We start from the raw sequence: 19,585 nt of genomic DNA, 5'->3' as shown, positions 1-19,585 counted from the left end.
ATTTTTACGAATTATCTTTGAAAGAAGTTTCTTTTTTTGCTGAGTTTATGTTTCTAAACAATTATCACGATTACAGATAGATCTGAATGAATTGTGAATTAGATTAATTGCTGTCCAAAGGACTGTGTGTGTGTGTTTTATTTGCGAGGCAGAGAGCATCATTTACAAAGCCCCAGAGAGTAGGAACCCAGCACAGCAGGACCTGCACTGGGTCAGAGCAGACCACCTTTGGTTGACATTGAACAGGCATGTTTGTGTGCATGGTGTTTGTACTGTATGTATACAGTAGATTAGAGGCAGTATGGGTGTGCGTGTTTCAGTCAGTCCCACTTACAGTAAATTGGCCGTTTTAGAACACACGTACAGTAATCCTGGCCCTCTCGACTACAGATACAGTGAGGCAACTATTACTTTCCTCCTATCTCTTTACAGACCCTGCTCCATCTGTGAAAACATACATATACACGCACGCACACACACAAGGGCACAGAGGGCCTAACTAAACTGAAAATTCCCACGGACCCTTTAGGCCTGGTCCATCCCGATATGCATCCCCCCTTCAGAAACACAGGAAACACAGACAGGAAAGGTTCCACAAAACAGGACTCCAACGTTTCCTCCCAAAACATAAAACCACTCTCTGCAACACCACTTTCCCCCCCTGCTCCCCAAAACAAAAACCTAATCCCTACTCAACCCCACACCCTAAAAACATAAAACCACCTCCCAAAACAAAAAAGTAGCCAGCCAACAACTAACATTTCCTAGTTTCTAACCCCTTCAATGTTTGCATACATATGCTGTCAATTATTGAACATTCTAATTGATGACATTACAACGGGCTGTTAAATCTTCATTGAACTAACATTTAAGCAATCATTTCTGAGGATCCCGGAATTTTTGTGTGACACACAAAAATTCCTGGGTGTGAGGGCATTGTTGCTGATATTGCCAACATATTTATAAAATACTGATGACATTTTTTAAAGTAAATAATATTTTAACGAGTAAAGTTGCTGCCCATGCGGTCTGGTTGTTAGTTATTTTCTCGTGTTTTGTCCCAGTCGTCAATTAATCATTTGACTTTGCTATGCTAAAAAATAATAATAATTCCTAATAATAGGAATTTAGCTAGCAGAGATTCAATGATGATGATGATGAGAGACAAGAACTTCAATAAATAATGATTTAATAAATATCCAATAGGCCTACATAGGTCGCACTGCGTACATTCATTCTTGGGCTAGCTAGGCTATTGGTGCTGAAGAGATCGCATTTGTAAAATGACACATTATTGCACAGGTCATAAGGCAGATATGTAGGTTTATACAACCACCAACTTTTGTAAACCAAATAGTAGCACTGAAAAATAATGTGTTGATGATTTTCTCCCCCGAGAGTTAATGCATTTCCTGCCTGGGCTGCAGGACAGTGACATTACGACATTAACACGTCATGGTACATTGAAGGAGTCCCAAAACTCCCGCATATCAACCAATCAGCATCCAGGATCCAAATAACCAGTTTTATAATTCAGAATAACCCTTTGAGTGAGTTGGACTGATTTTATCCAGTATTTGAGTTTCCATTGTGTGGTCATTGAAACATTAATTATTATTTACAATCATTAAATTACAATTAATTCTACAGTTCTCCTTGTAGTGTAATCAATTAGAATCATTCAATTAGAGTGTTCAACAATGGAAGGAATAATGACATTGCTCTGGAGACGGTTCCAGAGGCTCTCCCTGAGGGCAGGTCCACTACAGACACACCAGCCCCAGCAGTCAGAGGGGGCCAGATCAAGATGTATTCCAGCTCTTTATCAGTTTAATCATTCAGTCCATCAGCCCAAATCTCCATCTCCCTCCATCTCTATTCCTCCATCGCCTCAGAGAGAATCGGGTATGGGCGTTTCCACTAGCATGGGCCAGTCAGAGGTCACACGTGTGTGTGTGTGTGTGTGTGTCTGAACGTACACGGTCATGTCTCAGAGAACAATGAGATGCAGATGTACGGAGAGGCAGGGTAAACGTCTGGACCATCACACCCAACCTCAACTGATTGCTCTTCAGTTCAATACTAAACAACTGCTCTTAGCTCACAGCTACACTCATTTCCCAGTCTCTAGGAACATGGAATGTATAAATCTAAGAGGATTGGATAGGTGTTTATAAAATGGCAAAAGTTCAGAAAAAATTGCTCTGATAGCCTATGTGGAATTTTCGGGATATTCCTGAACAACAGTGCAGTCATCACCCTGTCTTTGACAACATCGTTGTCCTCTCTCTATAACGGTCTTCATCTCATGCTTGGATAGCAACGAGTATGTGTGGTTACTCACTTCTAGGGTCTGCATAAGGGTAGGCTTGATGGCATCCTTCATGAGCACCGCAAGTGCTCCACTCACACCCTGAGAGAGAGAGAGAAAGATAAGTTGTTAGTGCTGAAATTCGTGAAGGGATTTTACAGTATCCTACCAATAAAATAACCAGTAAGCATGCAAACCACACAATAAAACGGCTGTTAAAGCAATTCAAAACCAAAACCCATATTTCCATACACATATTTTTGACACACACACGGCCCATCCCTACTTATCATCATTTCCAAAATCCAGTCTGGCCTGGTTGTGTGTTTTCCAGTCACTGCGGCATTCCTGATTATCCATAACAGAATATGGGATCCTCCTCAGTGAGCCAGGCCTATATGGCGCAACAACACCACCACATCCAGTTGGGGGGGGGGCACCTGGGCCAACATGGCTCCACAGTGGAGCTAATAGTTATGGGTTTCAAGGGCAGCTGGAGGCCATTTTGGGTCAAACGAGATCCATGTTGCGTGCTCAAGCTCCTCTGTCTCCTGAGAGGCCCAGCAACCACCCTGCCTAGTCTCCATAATGGCAGGGACATGATAGTGGAGGGTCACTAGGGGTTAAATCCCTACAAAACCTGGTGGGGAAGCTACTTTTTGCCTATAATAACACCATAAACTTAACCTCTATGAGCAAAGGTTCATCCATTTTGAATGTTATACTGTTTATGTGCATCTCTGAGTGATGTTCTATCGATTCCCTGAGTCATTTCCTGTCTTCATTTGTATCCGAGTTAGTGGCGTTCAAGCAGGCAGAAATCCGGCCAGTATGACGTAACACTGTGATAACAAAAGACTGCTGGTCTCACGGTAATTGACCGTTTAGCATTTCCAGGCTTCCACACATACAGTGGGGCAAAAAAGTATTTATTCAGCCACCAATTGTGCAAGTTCTCCCACTTAAAAAGTTGAGAGAGGCCTGTAATTTTCATCATAGGTACACTTCAACTATAACAGACAAAATTAGAAGAAAAAAAAATCCAGAAAATCACATTGTAGGATTTTTAATGAATTTATTTGCAAATTATGCTGAAAAACAAGTATTTGGTCACCTACAAACAAGCAAGATTTCTGGCTCTCACAGACCTGCAACTTCTTCTTTAAGAGGCTCCTCTGTCCTCCACTCATTACCTGTATTAATGGCACCTGTTTGAACTTGCTATCAGTATAAAAGACACCTGTCCACAACCTCAAACAGTCACACTCCAAACTCCACTATGGCCAAGACCAAAGAGCTGTCAAAGGACACCAGAAACAAAATTGTAGACCTGCACCAGGCTGGGAAGACTGAACCTGCAATAGGTAAGCAGCTTGGTTTGAAGAAATCAACTATGGGAGCAATTATTAGGAAATGGAAGACATACAAGACCACTGATAATCTCCCTCGATCTGGGGCTCCGTGCAAGATCTCACCCCGTGGGGTCAAAATGATCACAAGAACGGTGAGAAAAAATCCCAGAACCACACGGGGGGACCTAGTGAATGGGCTGCAGAGAGCTGGGACCAAAGTAACAAAGCCTACCATCAGCAAGGGCATTGAAGATGAAACGTGGCTGGGTCTTTCAGCATGACAATGATCCCGAACACACCGCCCGGGCAACGAAGGAGTGGCTTCGTAAGAAGCAATCCAAGGTCCTGGAGTGGCCTAGCCAGTCTCCAGATCTCAGCCCCAAAGACAATCTTTGGAGAGAGTTGAAAGTCCATGTTGCCCAGCAACAGCCCCAAAACATCACTGCTCTAGAGGAGATCTGCATGGAGGAATGGGCCAAAATACCAGCAACAGTGTGTGAAAACCTTGTGAAGACTTACGTAAAACGTTTGACCTCTGTCATTGCCAACAAAGGGTATATAACGAAGTATTGAGATTAACTTTTGTTATTGACCAAATACTTATTTTCCATCATAATTTGCAAATACATGAATTAGAAATCCTACAATGATTTTCTGGATTTTTTCCCCTCATTTTGTCTGTCATAGTTGGAGTGTACCTATGATGAAAATTACAGGCCTCACTCATCTTTTTAAGTGGGAGAACTTGCACAATTGGTGGCTGACTAAATACTTTTTTGCCCCACTGTACAAGCTGCTGATGTGCACCTTTGGAACATCTACATTTAAAAATAAAATACATACATACATACATACATACATACATACATACATACATACATACATCACACACACACACACACACAATCAAATCTATTTAAATATATACCATCACAACATATTTTAGTCAAGTCTAAAGAAACATGATATGAAGAAAATGTATTTCAGAAGAACAGAATATGAGTTGGCTTACTGTATGTCTGGCTATGCTCCATGCCATAGGCTTGTTCATTTAAGTGAAAATATATGGTTATAAGTACCATTATTTCATATGATTTTATATTAAGAAGAATATAATTTAACTTAGCTGGGGAAAAACATTTATTATGGAGCAAGAGTGCATATGAAGTAGATATTAAGAGTAAAAGTGATCACTTGAAAAAGGTCCTAAATGCCAGATTTAGAGTTATTTGGCAAATTTAGTTGTGAATGAAACAAACCTTAGAATGTCTTAGAAATCAAAACATATATGGGCTGCATGGAGCGACTATCTGCTATTGATTTGAGAAAGAACCTTGCCTCAGGCTGCACAGCTGTCAAATCAATTTACATTTAGAATGGTCCATGATTAAATGGTTAGGAACAGGGGGAGGGGAAAAGACATCTGTCTGCCCTCCAATAGGGATTGGAGGACTCTGGCTTTCCCGCCGGTCTGGTAGGCTACTTCAGTTTTATAGCGGAGCATAATATGACCAGCTGAGAAATAAATACAACACCACTTATTTCACTGCACGCATCAACCACTGTTTGAGGAGTATGCTCTCGCTGCCAGAAAGGTGATGTTCTGCCCAAACTCTATGCCATGGGCTCTCCAACCTTGTTCCTGCAGCTACCCAGTTCTTAATTTGGGAAAAGTGAAAATCTGTTTGGGAACATCGATATTAACATGTTTTTGCAACGAAACACATTTAACTTAACTGTTGACAGCCAGTCTGCTCACTCTAGAAAGGAAGAGGAGGAAGACGTGGAAACGCATGGTGGTGAGATTCTGTATAGCTAAAGGTAATGTCACCCAAACAAGAAAATACATGTTGAAATTTAAAACAACAATCCCTATTACTAGGCTGTTCAAAATCAAATACTAATTCACTAATTGTAGACTAACTGTAAGCCGCCCTGCACAATCAATGAATCAACAGCATGGTCTAAGGCTATACGTTCTGTCCAGACTCATGGATATACATGTTGGAGCGTAGCGTAAGGTAACCAGTCCATCTAGTGTGCACAATAATACAGTCCACACTCAATTATGTATCAAAGAAATCGTAATATGCAGTAGACTATGTATTGTATAGCGGTACAATCATCATTTTAATTCAGGTTATTTTTGGGCCTGGGCTCTAACTCTAATATACATATGGGTGTTTTTAATTCATCATCACCTTAGAAAGCGCTGTTCATATGGTTTACACTGTTGCAATCTGCTGACAAACTTTATTCACATTAATCACAGTGAGGTGAGCTATAAAAATATGATAAGCTGTTTTGATGATAAGTGTTGGATTTGATTGCATTTGCACTGTTCTCCAAAGTGAAGATAAAGAATTACATGCATAATCGCATTTATTATAAAATGTGCATTTTTATGGTTAAAATTATCTTCCCCAAACTTGAAACTCACTAGCAGCCTATGTATGCCAGTTAGGGTCTACACCTGTTGGAAAGCAGATTAACGTGCTTAATTTTAAGAAGTTATGTTATTTCAAACATTAGCAAAACATATAGGCCAGACTACATAAGGTGTGCCACTATGATTTGCTTACTGCACAAGCTGGGCATCATTAACAAGTGATAGGCTAATATTGTCACCCATCAGACTAACCTTAATTTGATGTAGTCTTTACATATACTAAATAATATATACAGTACCAGTCGAAAGTTTGGACACCAACTCATTCCAGGGTTTTTCAGTATTTTTTACTATTCTCTACATTGTAGAATAATAGTGAAGACATCAAAACTATGAAATAACAGCTTTGCACAATCTTGGCATTCTCTCAACCAGCTTCATGAGGTAGTCACCTGGACGCACTTCAATTAACATGTGTGCCTTGTTAAAAGTACATTTGTGGAATTTCTTTCCTTCTTAATGCATTTGAGCCAATCAGTTGTGTTGTGACAAGGTAGGGTTGGTAAGTCCATATTATGGCAAGAAAGGTTCAAATAAGCAGAGAGAAACAACAGTCCATCATTACTTTAAAGACACGAAGGTCAGTCAATTAAAAATAATTCAAATAACTTTGAAAGTTTCTTCAAGTCACAAAAACCATCAAGCGCTATGATGAAACTGCCTTTCATGAGGACCGCAACAGGAAAGGAAGACAGAGTTACCTCTGCTGCAGAGGATACGTTCATTAGAGTTACTGTTGCCAGAGATATTATAGAAAGAATATAGAAACCCAATGAATGAGTGAACACATAATGCCCCATCCAGCAGACTGTCGACCAATCGCGTTCACGTTGTCAAGCTGTGTCATGCGGTTGCTAAACTAATCATCAAGCAATCCCTTCTCAAAGAGAAACGTTCCTATTTTCCTCAAAAGTATGTAATGTCACGATTCCAAAGCTATACGATACTACAGATAGCAAGTTAATCATCTCACATCTCGGAAAATATTTGTAATGTTGTACTTCTTGTTGATGAAATTCTAGCTAATGTTGGGTTTTGAGCTAGCACCCAATAGACCCATTCACTCCTTGAAAGAGAGCGCGCTTTGTACAACAATCGTCCAGAATGCACCGCGCAGCCCATTGTTGTAGCATGGGCAAAGTTTCCCCATCTCCTCAAAAGTATACCTGCTGTTGTGAATGTTAAGACTCCACTCTGAGGGACATCAATCTACATGTTGAACAATGTGAGATTGTAGACTCCTAAACTTATACTGCAGTTTCTTTTGGCGATTTTACAGGTAACTAGCTATGTTACATGCTGATATTGTCTTTGGTATTAGCGTGTAGCTACGTTTGCTAGCTACACTAGATGACCAAAAGTATGTGGACACCTGCTCCAGAGTACAATGGCGACGAGCTTTACACCACACCAGCTGAGACTTGGCATTGCGCATGGTGATCTTAGGCTTGTGTGCAGCTGCCCAGCCATGGAAACCCCTTTCATGAAGCTCCCAACGAACAGTTATTGTGCTGACGTTGCTTCCAGAGGCAGTGAGTGTTACAACAAAGGACAGATGATTTTTATGCGTTACAGCACTCGGCGGTCCCATTCTGTGAGCTTGTGTGGCTTACCACTTCACGACTGAGACGTTGTTGCAACTAGACCTTTCCACTTCACAATAACAGCACTTATAGTTGACCGGGGCAGTTCTAGTAGTACAGAAGTAGACGAACAGACTTGTTGGAAAGGTGGCATCCTATGATGGTGCCACGTTTAAAGTCACTGAGCTCTTCAGTAAGGCCATTCTACTGCCAATGTTTCTCTATGTAGATTGCATGGCTGTGTGCTCGATTTTATACACCCGTCAGCAACGGGTGTAGCTGAAACAGCCGAATCCACTCATTTGAACGGTTGTCCACATGCACTATATATATATATATATAGTAGTCGATTGGAGCTGCAACGGATTTCCACAATGATTTTCCATGTTGCTACCAACCTTAATATAACACCAAAATGAAACATTTGTCTCATGACATCTGTGATAATGTTAATGTGTTGACTGAGTTTAAGTAACACATATCGAGCCAAATCTCCACTTGACAAGATAATCAGGAAGGACAAGAAAGACAAAGCGAGCTTAGTGAAGAGGTCTTGACATATGACAGCCTTCGTAATGTTTTATAGGCTGATGTTAAAGTACGCTATGGCCATTAAAGTAATTTCTGACTGATGTCTTTAAGTGGAACAATACTGCAACTGATTAGCCCTAACTGAAACCGTTTAGCTCTCATCACACACACACACACACACACACCACACACACACACACACACACACACACACACACACACAGCAGGATTGTGGGTTCGATTCCTGGGGCCAACCTTATGTAAAATGTATGCACACATGATTTTGGATAATGGTATTTATTATATGATTATATTACCAGGTCCTCTGCTGTGACGGGCTGTCCACTGCGGCTGCTGCCCACCACCATACGTCCCAGTCTGGTCTTCATGTCCCCCAGTCCATCAGCCAGGGCCAGGATAGCCATGATCTCACTGGCCACCGCTATGTCAAACTGGGTCTACACAGGGGGAGAGAAACATTGTGTGTATTTACAGACGATATCAAAATCTCAATGGCCACTGCTATGTCAAACTGGGTCTACACAGGAGAGAAATATGTACACACACACACTAAACACAAACACAGCATCAATGGCCACTGCTATGTCAAACTGGGACTGCACAAGAGAGAGACGAGGGTCATTCCACCTCAAAAAGCACAAGAAAGAGGGTTGACACCCACCCTTTCAGATAATTTTTCTGAGAAATTAAGCTAATTGATTGGACCCAAATAGGTCATTTTAATTTATAAGATTCTGATAATATTCAATAAATATAGTACCCAACATCCAATTTGGACCAAACTTCTTCCTACCAATGAGCAAGACATGAGGAATAAATGTTTAAATAAAAAGCCATCCACGGATCCCCCATGCCAATCCCATCCCAACAACCAGTATACAGCATCAGTTATCTATTTTTGACCAGTAGTATGAAGCTGTGGCTTGGAGTATTGCTTCTCCATACTATGTAATGTATTCCCTGTTAATCTGGTGAAGTGTTTTTCCCCTGTTCAGAGAAATTAGTAATTGAAGTCACTTGCATTATTTACCATAAAGTAGTGTGAAAGTACCAGGTTTTTTGTCTGGCTATATCGCCACACTCTTATCCATTCTGCTGGTCTCTTGTGTTTATTAAATAGGTAACAACATTTCCTTTGCAATTTGGATAGAAAACCAATAGATTTGTCTCATTCCGAAAATAAATTGTGTGGTCATCCTCACACACCCTCAAGCCAGTCCTCCATGAAAGCAATTCCTTTCTTAGCAACCTACTGATTATTCAACCCAACTCTCCTTGAATAGTCCAACAACTGGCCACTTTCTGAGAGCGCTATCCCAACGCAATTCTCATATGAAGACTTTCCCTACATGTCCAAAGCTTTGGAGAAATGGGCTAGGGACTCAAATATTGTGACATCGCTAATAAGATAATTAATTGCATGGCAGTCTTCTATTTTTTTCAATAAAATTATCAGGAAACTTCTTTGGGACTGGGGGCAGTATTGAGTAGCATGGATAATAAGGTGCCCAGAGTAAACTGCCTGCTACTCAGGCCCAAAAGCTAGAATATGCATATACCGTAATTTCTGGACTATTAAGCGCACCTGAATATAAACCGCACCCACTGAATTATTTCAAAAATATGTATTTTGTACATAAATAAGCTGCACATGTCTATAAGCCGCATGTGCCTACCAGTACATTGAAACAAATTAACTTTACACAGCCTTTAAACGAAACACGGCTTGTAACAAAAAATTAAACAGTAGCCTACCAAGAAAGTAATTGGTCACTATCTTCCTCCTCCTGTGTACTGAAACCACTGAAGTCATCTCCTTCGGTGTCGGAGTTGAATAGCCCCAGAATTGCTTCATCCGATGTTGGATCGTTTTCATTGTCGCTCTCGTCACTTTCATCCGGAGGCAAATTCCCCGCTGAGCTCAAGCTGCCCCTTCAACACGCAGCAGTCCAGCCTTTCGAAACCAGTTGATGATAGTGGATTTTTTGACAATGCTCCACACTGTCAGGACCCACTGGCAGACTTGACCAGAAGTTGCTCTTCGCATGCGGCCCGTTTTAGTGAAGGATTTCTCCCCACTTGTCATCCAAGCCTCCCACTGAACACGGAGCGCCACCTTTAAGTCGCTCTGGATAAGAGCGTCTGCTAAATGACTTAAATGTAAATGTAAATGTTAAATGCACGATTTACACTGATGTCAAGTGGCTGCAAATACTTTGGGCCATCTGCTTTTCTTCCCTCTGAAAGCTTTTGTCTTTTGTCAGTTCCTCACGCTGCTGTTTCCAACGTCTTATCATCGACTCATTAAGGCCAAGCTCCCGTGCAGCAGCTCTATTTCCTTTTCCAACAGCCAGATCGATCGCCTTCAACTTGAAAGCTGCATCATATGCATTTCTCTGTGTCTTTGCCATGATGAGGGTGACAAAATTACTACGGTAATCAGAATGATGGGAAGTTTGAGCGCGTTCGATTTACGTCACATTATGTGACGGTGGTCAGTTTTTTTGGCGGCATGAATCTTGTGAAAGCGGGAAAAATCCATAAATTAGCCGCGTCATTGTATAACCCGCGAGGTTCAAAGCGTGGGAATAAAGTAGCGGCTTATAGTCCGGAAATTATGGTAATTAGTAGATCTGGATAGAAAACACTGAAGTTCCTAAAACTGTTTGAATGATGTCTGAGTACAACAGAACTCATATGGCAGGCAAAAACCAGAGAAAAAAACCCAACTAGGAAGTGGGAAATATGAAGTTTGTAGTTTTTCAAGTCATTGCCTATCGGATATACAGCGTCTATGGGGTCATATTGCACTTCCTAAGGCTTCCACTAGATGCCAACAGTCTTTAGAACCTTGCTTGAGGCTTCTACTGTGAAGGGGGAGAGAATGAGAGCTGTTTCAACCAGATGTCTGGCAGAGTGCCATGAGCTCAGTCTTGCGTGTGTTCGTGAGAGCGACCTGTGTTCCAATGCATTACTAAAGACAAAGGAATTCTCCAGTTGAAACATTATTGAAGATTTATGATTAAAAACATCTTAAAGATTGATTCTATACCTCGTTTGACATGTGTCTACGAACTGTAATTTGACTTTTCGTCTGAACTTTCGCCTGGACTTGCGCCTCCTGTGTTTTGATTTGTAAACTAAACGCGCAAACAAAAAGGAGGTATTTGGACATAAATGGACTTTATTGAACAAAACAAACACTTATTGAGGAGCTGGGATTCCTGGGAGTGCATTCTGACGAAGATCAAAGGTAAGTGAATATTTATAATGCTTTTTCTAAATTTTGTGACACCTCTCCTTTGGAAAATGGCTGTATGTTTTTCTGTGACTTGGCGCTGACCAAACATAATCGCAAGGTGTGCTTTTGCCATAAAGCGTTTTGAAATCTGACACAGCGGTTGCATTACGGAGAAGTTTATCTATCTATGCCTAACACTTGTATCTTTTATCAATGAATGTTATGAGTATTTCTGTCATTTGATGTGGCTCTCTGCACTTTCACCGGATGTTCGTTTGAGACAATGCATTTCTGACCATAACACACCAATTTCAAATGAGGTTTTTGGACATAAAGATTAACTTTATCGAACAAAACACACATTAATTGTGTAACATGAAGTCCTGTGAGTGCCATTTGATGAAGATCAAAGGTTAGTGATTAATTTAATCGCTGTTTCTGATTTTTTTGAGGGCTCTCCTTGGCTAGAAAATGGCTTTATGGTTTTCTGTGACTAGGTGCTGACCTAACATAATCGTTTGGTGTGCTTTCGCCGTAAAGCCTATTTGAAATCGGACACTGTGGCTGGATTTACAAGAAGTTGTGTAATAGTGTAAAATACTTGTATGTTTGAGGAATTTTAATTATGAAATTTCTGTTGTTTTGAATTTGGCGCCCTGCAATTTCACTGGCTGTGGTCGAGGTGGGACGCTAGCGTCCCACATATCCTAGAGAGGCTTTAACCAAATTGGATGTTGGGTACTATATTTATTGAATATTATCTGAATCCTATAAATTAAAATGGCCAATTTGAGTGCAATCAATTAGCTTAATTTCTCAGAGATAAAATTCAACAAAATAATGGTTTCAGGAATGGCAATCTTTCTAACTACAGAAAATGTCAGCACAATCTGAGATGGTGGGTGTCATGGCTTGCTGAAATGATATGGAAAGACTCAAGCAACACAAAAATCTTGAGGTGAAATAAGTCTAAGTCTAAGTCTATAAACTGAATCAGAGAGGGGAATGACGCAGATAGAGTACACACGTACACACACAACAGAGAACACTTGAGAGAGAACAGCGGGGGAGCTGAGGGAGGGAGTGGAGGGATAACACACACATACACACTGACATGTTAACTACTAACATATGAGTCTGATTCCATCCCAGTGGATAAGATTCCAAGCCAGAATGCTTTTCTACAGGGCATTAGGCAATATACATTTTTGTAAACACACATGCAGAGTGAGCAATGTTTCATAGATGCGGCCTAGTTTTCCAAAAGCCTTATCGCGTCAGAGTGATGGGGAAACAATGGAAGGAAGGACTGTTGTTTATCTTTGTGTGTGTGTGTGTGTGTGTGTGTCAAGGTTATTGTAGTAAACATATAACTTTTTTTTTTGCAAATTGAAATAAAATGATTAACCCGTTTGAAAAACTGAAAATATTATCTAAATAAAATAAATACTATCATGAATCCTCTTCCTTTTTTTATGGTATTTATTCTTTGGTAAAAAAAAATCTAATGTGGTTTTCAAGCATTTTTTCAAATGGGTTTTTCAAGCCTCTGAATCTGGGGGGGACATTGAGATTGACTTCATGATTTAAAGACTCAGTGAGACGACGTTGCGACGAGCAGCACCGCAGATTGAGATGAGTGAGATGCAAGTTTTTGCTCTCACAGTTACACAGAGTATCTGTGAACGTGCACAGATGCGCTTAACACTGCTACAAAGTGGTGGCTACGGGACCAAAATTTCTACTACTGTTTACTTCGTGCATCTACGACATCTCGCCGAGTCTACATCAGCCTGTCGGCATCTCGCCGAGTCTACCTCAGCCTGTCGTATTCAAACTTTCAGCGGGGATCCCATTTATTTAGCCAGAATTTCTGGCGACCCCACCCCAACTACACAATTTTGTTGACTCTGCTGCAATTCCCCACTATGGGTCACGACCCCGACGTTGAATACCACTGCCTTATGCATTACTGCCCCACAGTGGCAAGATGTTATCCCCAAAAACACAAATTATACAACACATAAATGGCTCCGAGCCTCCCATGCATAGGCTACTTTCTGTCCCTTACACTAAAACTGAAAAAAAAATATATATAAAAACGAAATAGTAAACCAGATCTGAACTGAAACTAACCTGATTTTCAAATCTTAACACTAATAAAAACACAAAACTATAATAACCTTGGCGTGTGTGTGCGTCTGCGCGAGAAAGAGAAATTGTAAAAGATAAAATACATTAACCACACCGACACAACTGCATCGTTAACCACACCGACACAACTGCATCATTAACCACACCGACAACGCATCGTCAGAGTAAAGGCATTAGGCATTTGGACATTTTCTAATACCCCTCCCGATGCTAAGGCCCTGGGGGGCTATAGAGTGCACCACTGGATGAGTGATGAGAGGATGAAAGAGGGAGGGAACGGTGGAGGGACATAAACATAAGCATATGCTTGCTAACGATCCAGGAGAGGACAGTATTTTCTGCTTTCAACATTTGCTTTCACTTAAGGTGCTTGCTTCCCATTGAGGGAAGTGTGTTTATTAGCAGGATTTCATTTAGCCCTCATTAATACTGACAGTTACTGACACACCAACACACCTAATTGTGGAAGGCGAGGGGGGTCGAAGGTCTGTCTCTCTGTGTGTGTATTTAGTGTGTACACGCCAGTCTTTGACGCCATGTCTCAACGATGTGTGTGCACATACTGTATACACCTGTTGATAATATGTGGAGTAACCAAAAATGTAATTTACCCCCAATTACAGTGTGAATGCTTGAGCACCGACCATTGAGCCAAACTGGAAGTAATCAGTAAATGAAGGTGTGTAAATGAGTGGTTGGTGGTACATTAGCCAAGACAATGGCCATTAAGATGCCTACATTTTTTATTTATGTATTTACTTTAAGCGACTGAGATTCTACTTGTAATGAAAAGCACCATATAAAATTAAATACATTATTAAATCAGTGAGTTATCACTCAGGTCATACACATAATCACGTGGTTATAACAGACATAACATTTTAAAGATATACTGTACATAGATATAACATACCTCTCGCACATGTCCTTTCTCAGTGCTGGCCTGTCCTACAGTTATCTTCCTCAGGAAACGATCGTTGGTATCAACCACTACAAGACGGAAAAAAACAACCCCAAAAACATAAATATAGAATACTAATTCATACATTACTACATCACACTTAAAATTGCAAAAATCCAGGAACATTCCCAAAAAGACTCCTGGAATCAGGATGGAATAAGCGTGAAATCCATGAATCTTCCAACCGGGATTCCTGGAAAACCTGGGATTTTTGCAACCCTAATCGCATAAATAAAAAAATAAAAAATTACATCTAAATTAGTGAGCCCCTTCAAAACGTCATAATGTTTCAGTGACATGTGGAAAACATCTGATAGAGGCCAGTTTAACGGTCATTCATAAACATGGACCAGGGAGAGCTTTTAAAACCTGTGTGACCCGCTGGTACACAGTATTGAGTCACGTCCTTTACAACCCAACCCTGGTCTGTAAAACCCATTTGGACAGTAAACAGTATTAAAACACATGTATGAAGGGCCTGTAACTGACACACGACCTAAAGAGACCTCTGGATGACCAGCGCCAGCCAAGAAAAACCACGCATTTCTCAGACTGGAAATAAACATGTTCTCACAGACATAATTAAGACACATGCTCCCAAGTGGCGCAGCGGTCTAAGGCACTGCATCTCAGTGCTAGAGGTGTCACTACAGACCCTGGTTTGATTCCAGGCTGTATCACAACCGGCTGTGATTGGGAGTCCCATAGGGCGGCAGGGTAGCCTAGTGGTTAGAGCATTGGACTAGTAACCGAAAGGTTGCAAGTTCAAACCCCCGAGCTGACAAGGTACAAAATCTGTCGTTCTGCCCCTGAACAGGCAGTTAACCCACTGTTCCTAGGCCATCATTGAAAATAAGAATTTGTTCTTAACTGACTTGCCTAGTAAAATAAAGGTTAAAAAAAAACAAACAAAAAAACAGCATCGTCCGGGTTAGGGTTTGGCTGGGGTAGGGTAGGCAGGCTAAATAAAAATGTAAAGGCTAAATAAAAATGTAATTGAAAAAGGTATAAATTGATAAAGGTAGGCCTATTCAATTCACTAAACGTTTTTATTTAACCAGGTTGAGAACAAGTTGCAAATTTCAACTGCGACCTGGCCAAGTTAAAGTAAAGCAGCGCGACAAAAAAAACACAGAGTTACACATAAACAAACGTACAGTCAATAACACAAAAGAAAAATCTATGCACAGTGTGTGCAAATGTAGAAGAGAAGGGGGGGGGTAAGGCAATACATAGGCCATAGAATTTTTTTTTTTTTTTTTTAGCATTAATACTGGAGTGATAGATGTGCAAGTAGAGATACTGGGGTGAGAAAGAGCAAGAGGGTAAGTAATAATATGGTGATGAGGTAGTCGGGTGTGCTATTTACAGATTTACTGTACCTGTACACAGGCAAGCTGCTCTGACAACTGATGCTTAAAGTTAGAGCGGGAGATATAAAACTCCAGCTTCAGAGATTTTTGCAATTCGTTCCAGTCATTGGCAGCAGAGAACTGGAAGGAAAGGCAGCCAAAGTAAGTGTTGGCTTTGGGGTTGACCAGTGAAATATACCTGCTGGAGTGCGTGCTACAGGTGGGTGTTGCTATGGTGACTAGTGAGCTGAGTTAAGGCTTGGCTTTACCTAGCAAAGACTTATAGATGACCTGGAGCCAGTGGGTTTGGATATATAGTGAGAGCCAGCCAACAAGAGCATACAGATCGCAGTGGTGGGTAGTATATGGGGGATGCAACAATTTTGGCAGATCATTTTAGAAAGAGGGTACAGATTGTCTAGTCCAGATGATTTGTAGGGATCCAGATTTTGCAGTTCTTTCAGAACATCAGCTGTCTGGATTTGGGTGAAGGAGAAGCGGGTGGGTTTGGGCAAGTTGCTGTAGGGGGTGCTGAGATGTTGGCCAGGGTAGGGGTAGCCAGGTGGAAAGCATGGCCAGCCTTGGAAAAATACTTATTGAAATGATTGATTATCGTAGATTTATTGGTGGTGACAGTGTTTCCTATCCTCAGTGCAGTGGGCAGCTAGGAGGAGGTGCTTTTATTCTCCATGGACTTTAGTGTCCCAAAACTGTTTGGAATTAGTGCTACAGGAAGTAAATTTCTGTTTGAAAAAGCTAGCCTTAGCTTTCCTAACTGAATGAATATATTGGTTCCGGACTTCCCTGAAAAGTTGCATATCACGGGGGCTATTCGATGCTACTACAGAACGCCACAGAATGTTCTTGTGCTGGTCAAGGGCAGTCAAGTCTGGGGTGAACCAAGGGCTAGATCTGTTCTTAGTTTTACATTTTTTGAATGGGCCATGCTTATTTAAGATGGAGAGGAAAGCACTTTTGAAGAGCAACCAGGCATCCTCTACTCACGGGATGAGGTCAATATCCTTCCAGGATACCCTGGCCAGGTCGATTAGAAAGGCCTGCTCGCTGAAGTGTTTTAGGGAGCGTTTGACAGTGATGAGGGGTGGTCGTTTGACCGCGGACACAGTATGTACGCAGGCAATGAGGCAGTGATCGCTGAGATCCTGGTGGAAGACAGCAGAAGTGTATTTAGAGGGCAGGTGGGTCAGGATGATATCTAAGAGGGTGCCCATGGTTACGGATTTAGGGTTGTACCTGGTAGAATCCTTGATGATTTGTGTGAGATTGAGGGCATCTAGCTTAGATTGTAAGACTGCTGGGGTGTTAAGCATGTCCCAGTTTAGGTCACCTAACAATACGAACTCTGAAGATAGATGGGGTGGCGATCAATTCACATATGGTGTCCAGGGCACAACTGGGGGCCGAGGGGTGTCTATAACAAGCGGCAACGGTGAGAGACTCGTTTATGGAAAGGTGGATTTTTAAAAGTAGAAGCTCAAATTGTTTGGGCACAGACCTGGATAGTATGACAGAATTCTGCAGGCTAACTCTGCCCCCGGGAAATGTTATAGTTAGGGATGGAAATTTCAGGATTTTGTGGCCTTCCTAAGCCAGGATTGAGACACGGCTCGGACATCTGGGTTGGCGGAGGCTTCTAATGAGGCTTTTGCGGTTACAGAAGTCAACAAATGAGAGGGCCTGGGGAATGGGAGTGATGCTGGGGGCTGCAGGGATTAACCTCCATCACCAGAGGAACAAAGGAGGTAGGATAAGAGTACGGCTAAAGGCTAAAATAACTGGTCGTCTAGTGCGTTCAGAACAGAGAAAAACAAGCAGGTTTCTGGGCGCGGAAGAATAGATTCAAGGCATAATGTACAATGGTATGGTAGGATGTGAGTACAGTGGAGGTAAGCCTAGGCATTGAGTGACGATGTGAGAGGTTTTGTCTCTAGAGGCACCATTTAAGCCAGGTGCGGTCACCGCATGTGTGGGGGGTGACTTATTTGAAGTTATGAACTAGGAAACATGCATGACTGATTACATTTTAATTAAATAATGGAACATTAGAACGTGGAAGAGACTAAGTGCCAATAGAGAAGGTTAAGGTGAGTTCTTTAGGTCTCACTCAACAGTTTGTTGTTTCCCTGTGGTTTATCCACCAAGACCACAGGAAATCACAGGAGTCCAACATCGTCCTGTGCTTTAATTAAATAAAAACAGACGTGCACAAGCCATAGGCTGGCAGAAATACACGTGTGCACAGACACACGCATATGTCGTAACACTGTTTTTAATCTTCTGGAAGCACACTCTTCAATGTGCCCTTTTGAGCTTGTGGAGTAAATACCCCATCAGGCATAACACTGTTCAGGCTCCTGACAACCTAAAAACAACATTATTCCCAGAGGGGTGAAAAACTGTGCCCCCCACTCACCACACCCAGCTATCTGGGTCTCTGACTACTGCACCCCTTTGGGGACTTGGAGGCATGAGTTAGGGGTGGGACAGACACAGGGAGAATACCCATTGAGAGTAGACCTAGATATCACTCACTACCTATGAATCCCAAGACCCTCCACCCCAGGGGTTCGTTTGGAAAATCTGGCGGCAGACAAGTGACTGGGATGATTTAAATTTGTCGGACATTTGACACATTTACTGGTCATCCATATGCATTAGGTGCGTAAACTCATCCACCCAAACAGCTAGCGCCATCAAAACAAGGGATAAACAGCCTATAACTAATTACAAAAACACTATTCCTTGTGTTTTGATCTGTACATAAATATTTTTGAACCTTTATTTAACTAGGCAAGTCAGTTAAGAACAAATTCTTATTTTCAATGACGGCCTCGGAACAGTGGGTTAACTGCCTTGTTCAGGGGCAGAACGACAGATTTTTACCTTGTCAGCTCAGGGTTTCGATCTTGCAACCTTTCGGTTACTAGTCCAACGCTCTAACCACTAAGCTACCTGCCGCCAAACTGTATAGCCTATCGTTTACAATAAAAAAAAAAAAAAAGCCATATCTCAGACTGGCCAATAAGAAGGAAAAAAGATTAAAGATGGGCAAAAGAACACAGACACTGAACAGAGGAACTCTGCCTAGAAGGCCAGCATCCCCGAGTCGCCTCTATAATTGATGTTGGTGTTTTGTGGGTACTATTTAATGAAGCTGCCAGTTGAGGACTTGTGAGGCGTCTGTTTCTCAAACTAAACACTTATGTACTTGTCCTAGTGCTCAGTTGTGCACTGGGGCCTCCCACTCCTCTTTCTATTCTGGTTAGAGACAGTTTGCGCTGTTCTGTGAAGGTAGAAGACAGTGTTGTACGAGATCTTCAGTTTCTTGGCAATTTCTCGCATGGAATAGCCTCCATTTCTCAGAACAAGAATAAACTGACGAGTTTCAGAGGAAAGTCCTTTGTTTATGGCCATTTTGCCACTGTAATTGAACCCACAAACGGTGATGCTCCAGATACTCAACTAGTCTAAAGCAGGACAGTTGTATTGCTTCTTTAACAGAACAGTTTTCAGCTGCGCTAACATAATTACAAAAGGGTTTTCTAATGATCAATTAGCCTTTAAAAAGTATAAACTTGGATTAGCTAGCACAACGTGCCATTGGAACAC

At 41.5% G+C, this 19,585-nt stretch overlaps 1 protein-coding gene across 2 annotated transcripts in view; it reads right to left on the bottom strand.

Moving 5' to 3' along the window:
* Positions 1-19,585, bottom strand: part of mthfd1l (methylenetetrahydrofolate dehydrogenase (NADP+ dependent) 1 like) — a 94,214-nt gene that overhangs the window by 53,887 nt on the left and 20,742 nt on the right. For both annotated transcript variants that reach the window (XM_029676454.2, XM_029676455.2), the window contains exons 16-18: positions 14,556-14,632; positions 8,544-8,684; positions 2,345-2,413 (exon numbers count right to left, since the gene is read on the bottom strand). In XM_029676454.2, coding sequence (XP_029532314.1) covers positions 2,345-2,413; positions 8,544-8,684; positions 14,556-14,632 — 287 coding nt within the window. The remainder of the gene's footprint in view (positions 1-2,344; positions 2,414-8,543; positions 8,685-14,555; positions 14,633-19,585) is intronic.

The sequence above is a fragment of the Oncorhynchus nerka genome, linkage group LG13 (genome assembly GCF_034236695.1).
Source record: "Oncorhynchus nerka isolate Pitt River linkage group LG13, Oner_Uvic_2.0, whole genome shotgun sequence".
Lineage (NCBI taxonomy): Eukaryota > Metazoa > Chordata > Actinopteri > Salmoniformes > Salmonidae > Oncorhynchus > Oncorhynchus nerka.
This window is presented reverse-complemented; position numbering and strand designations above follow the sequence as displayed.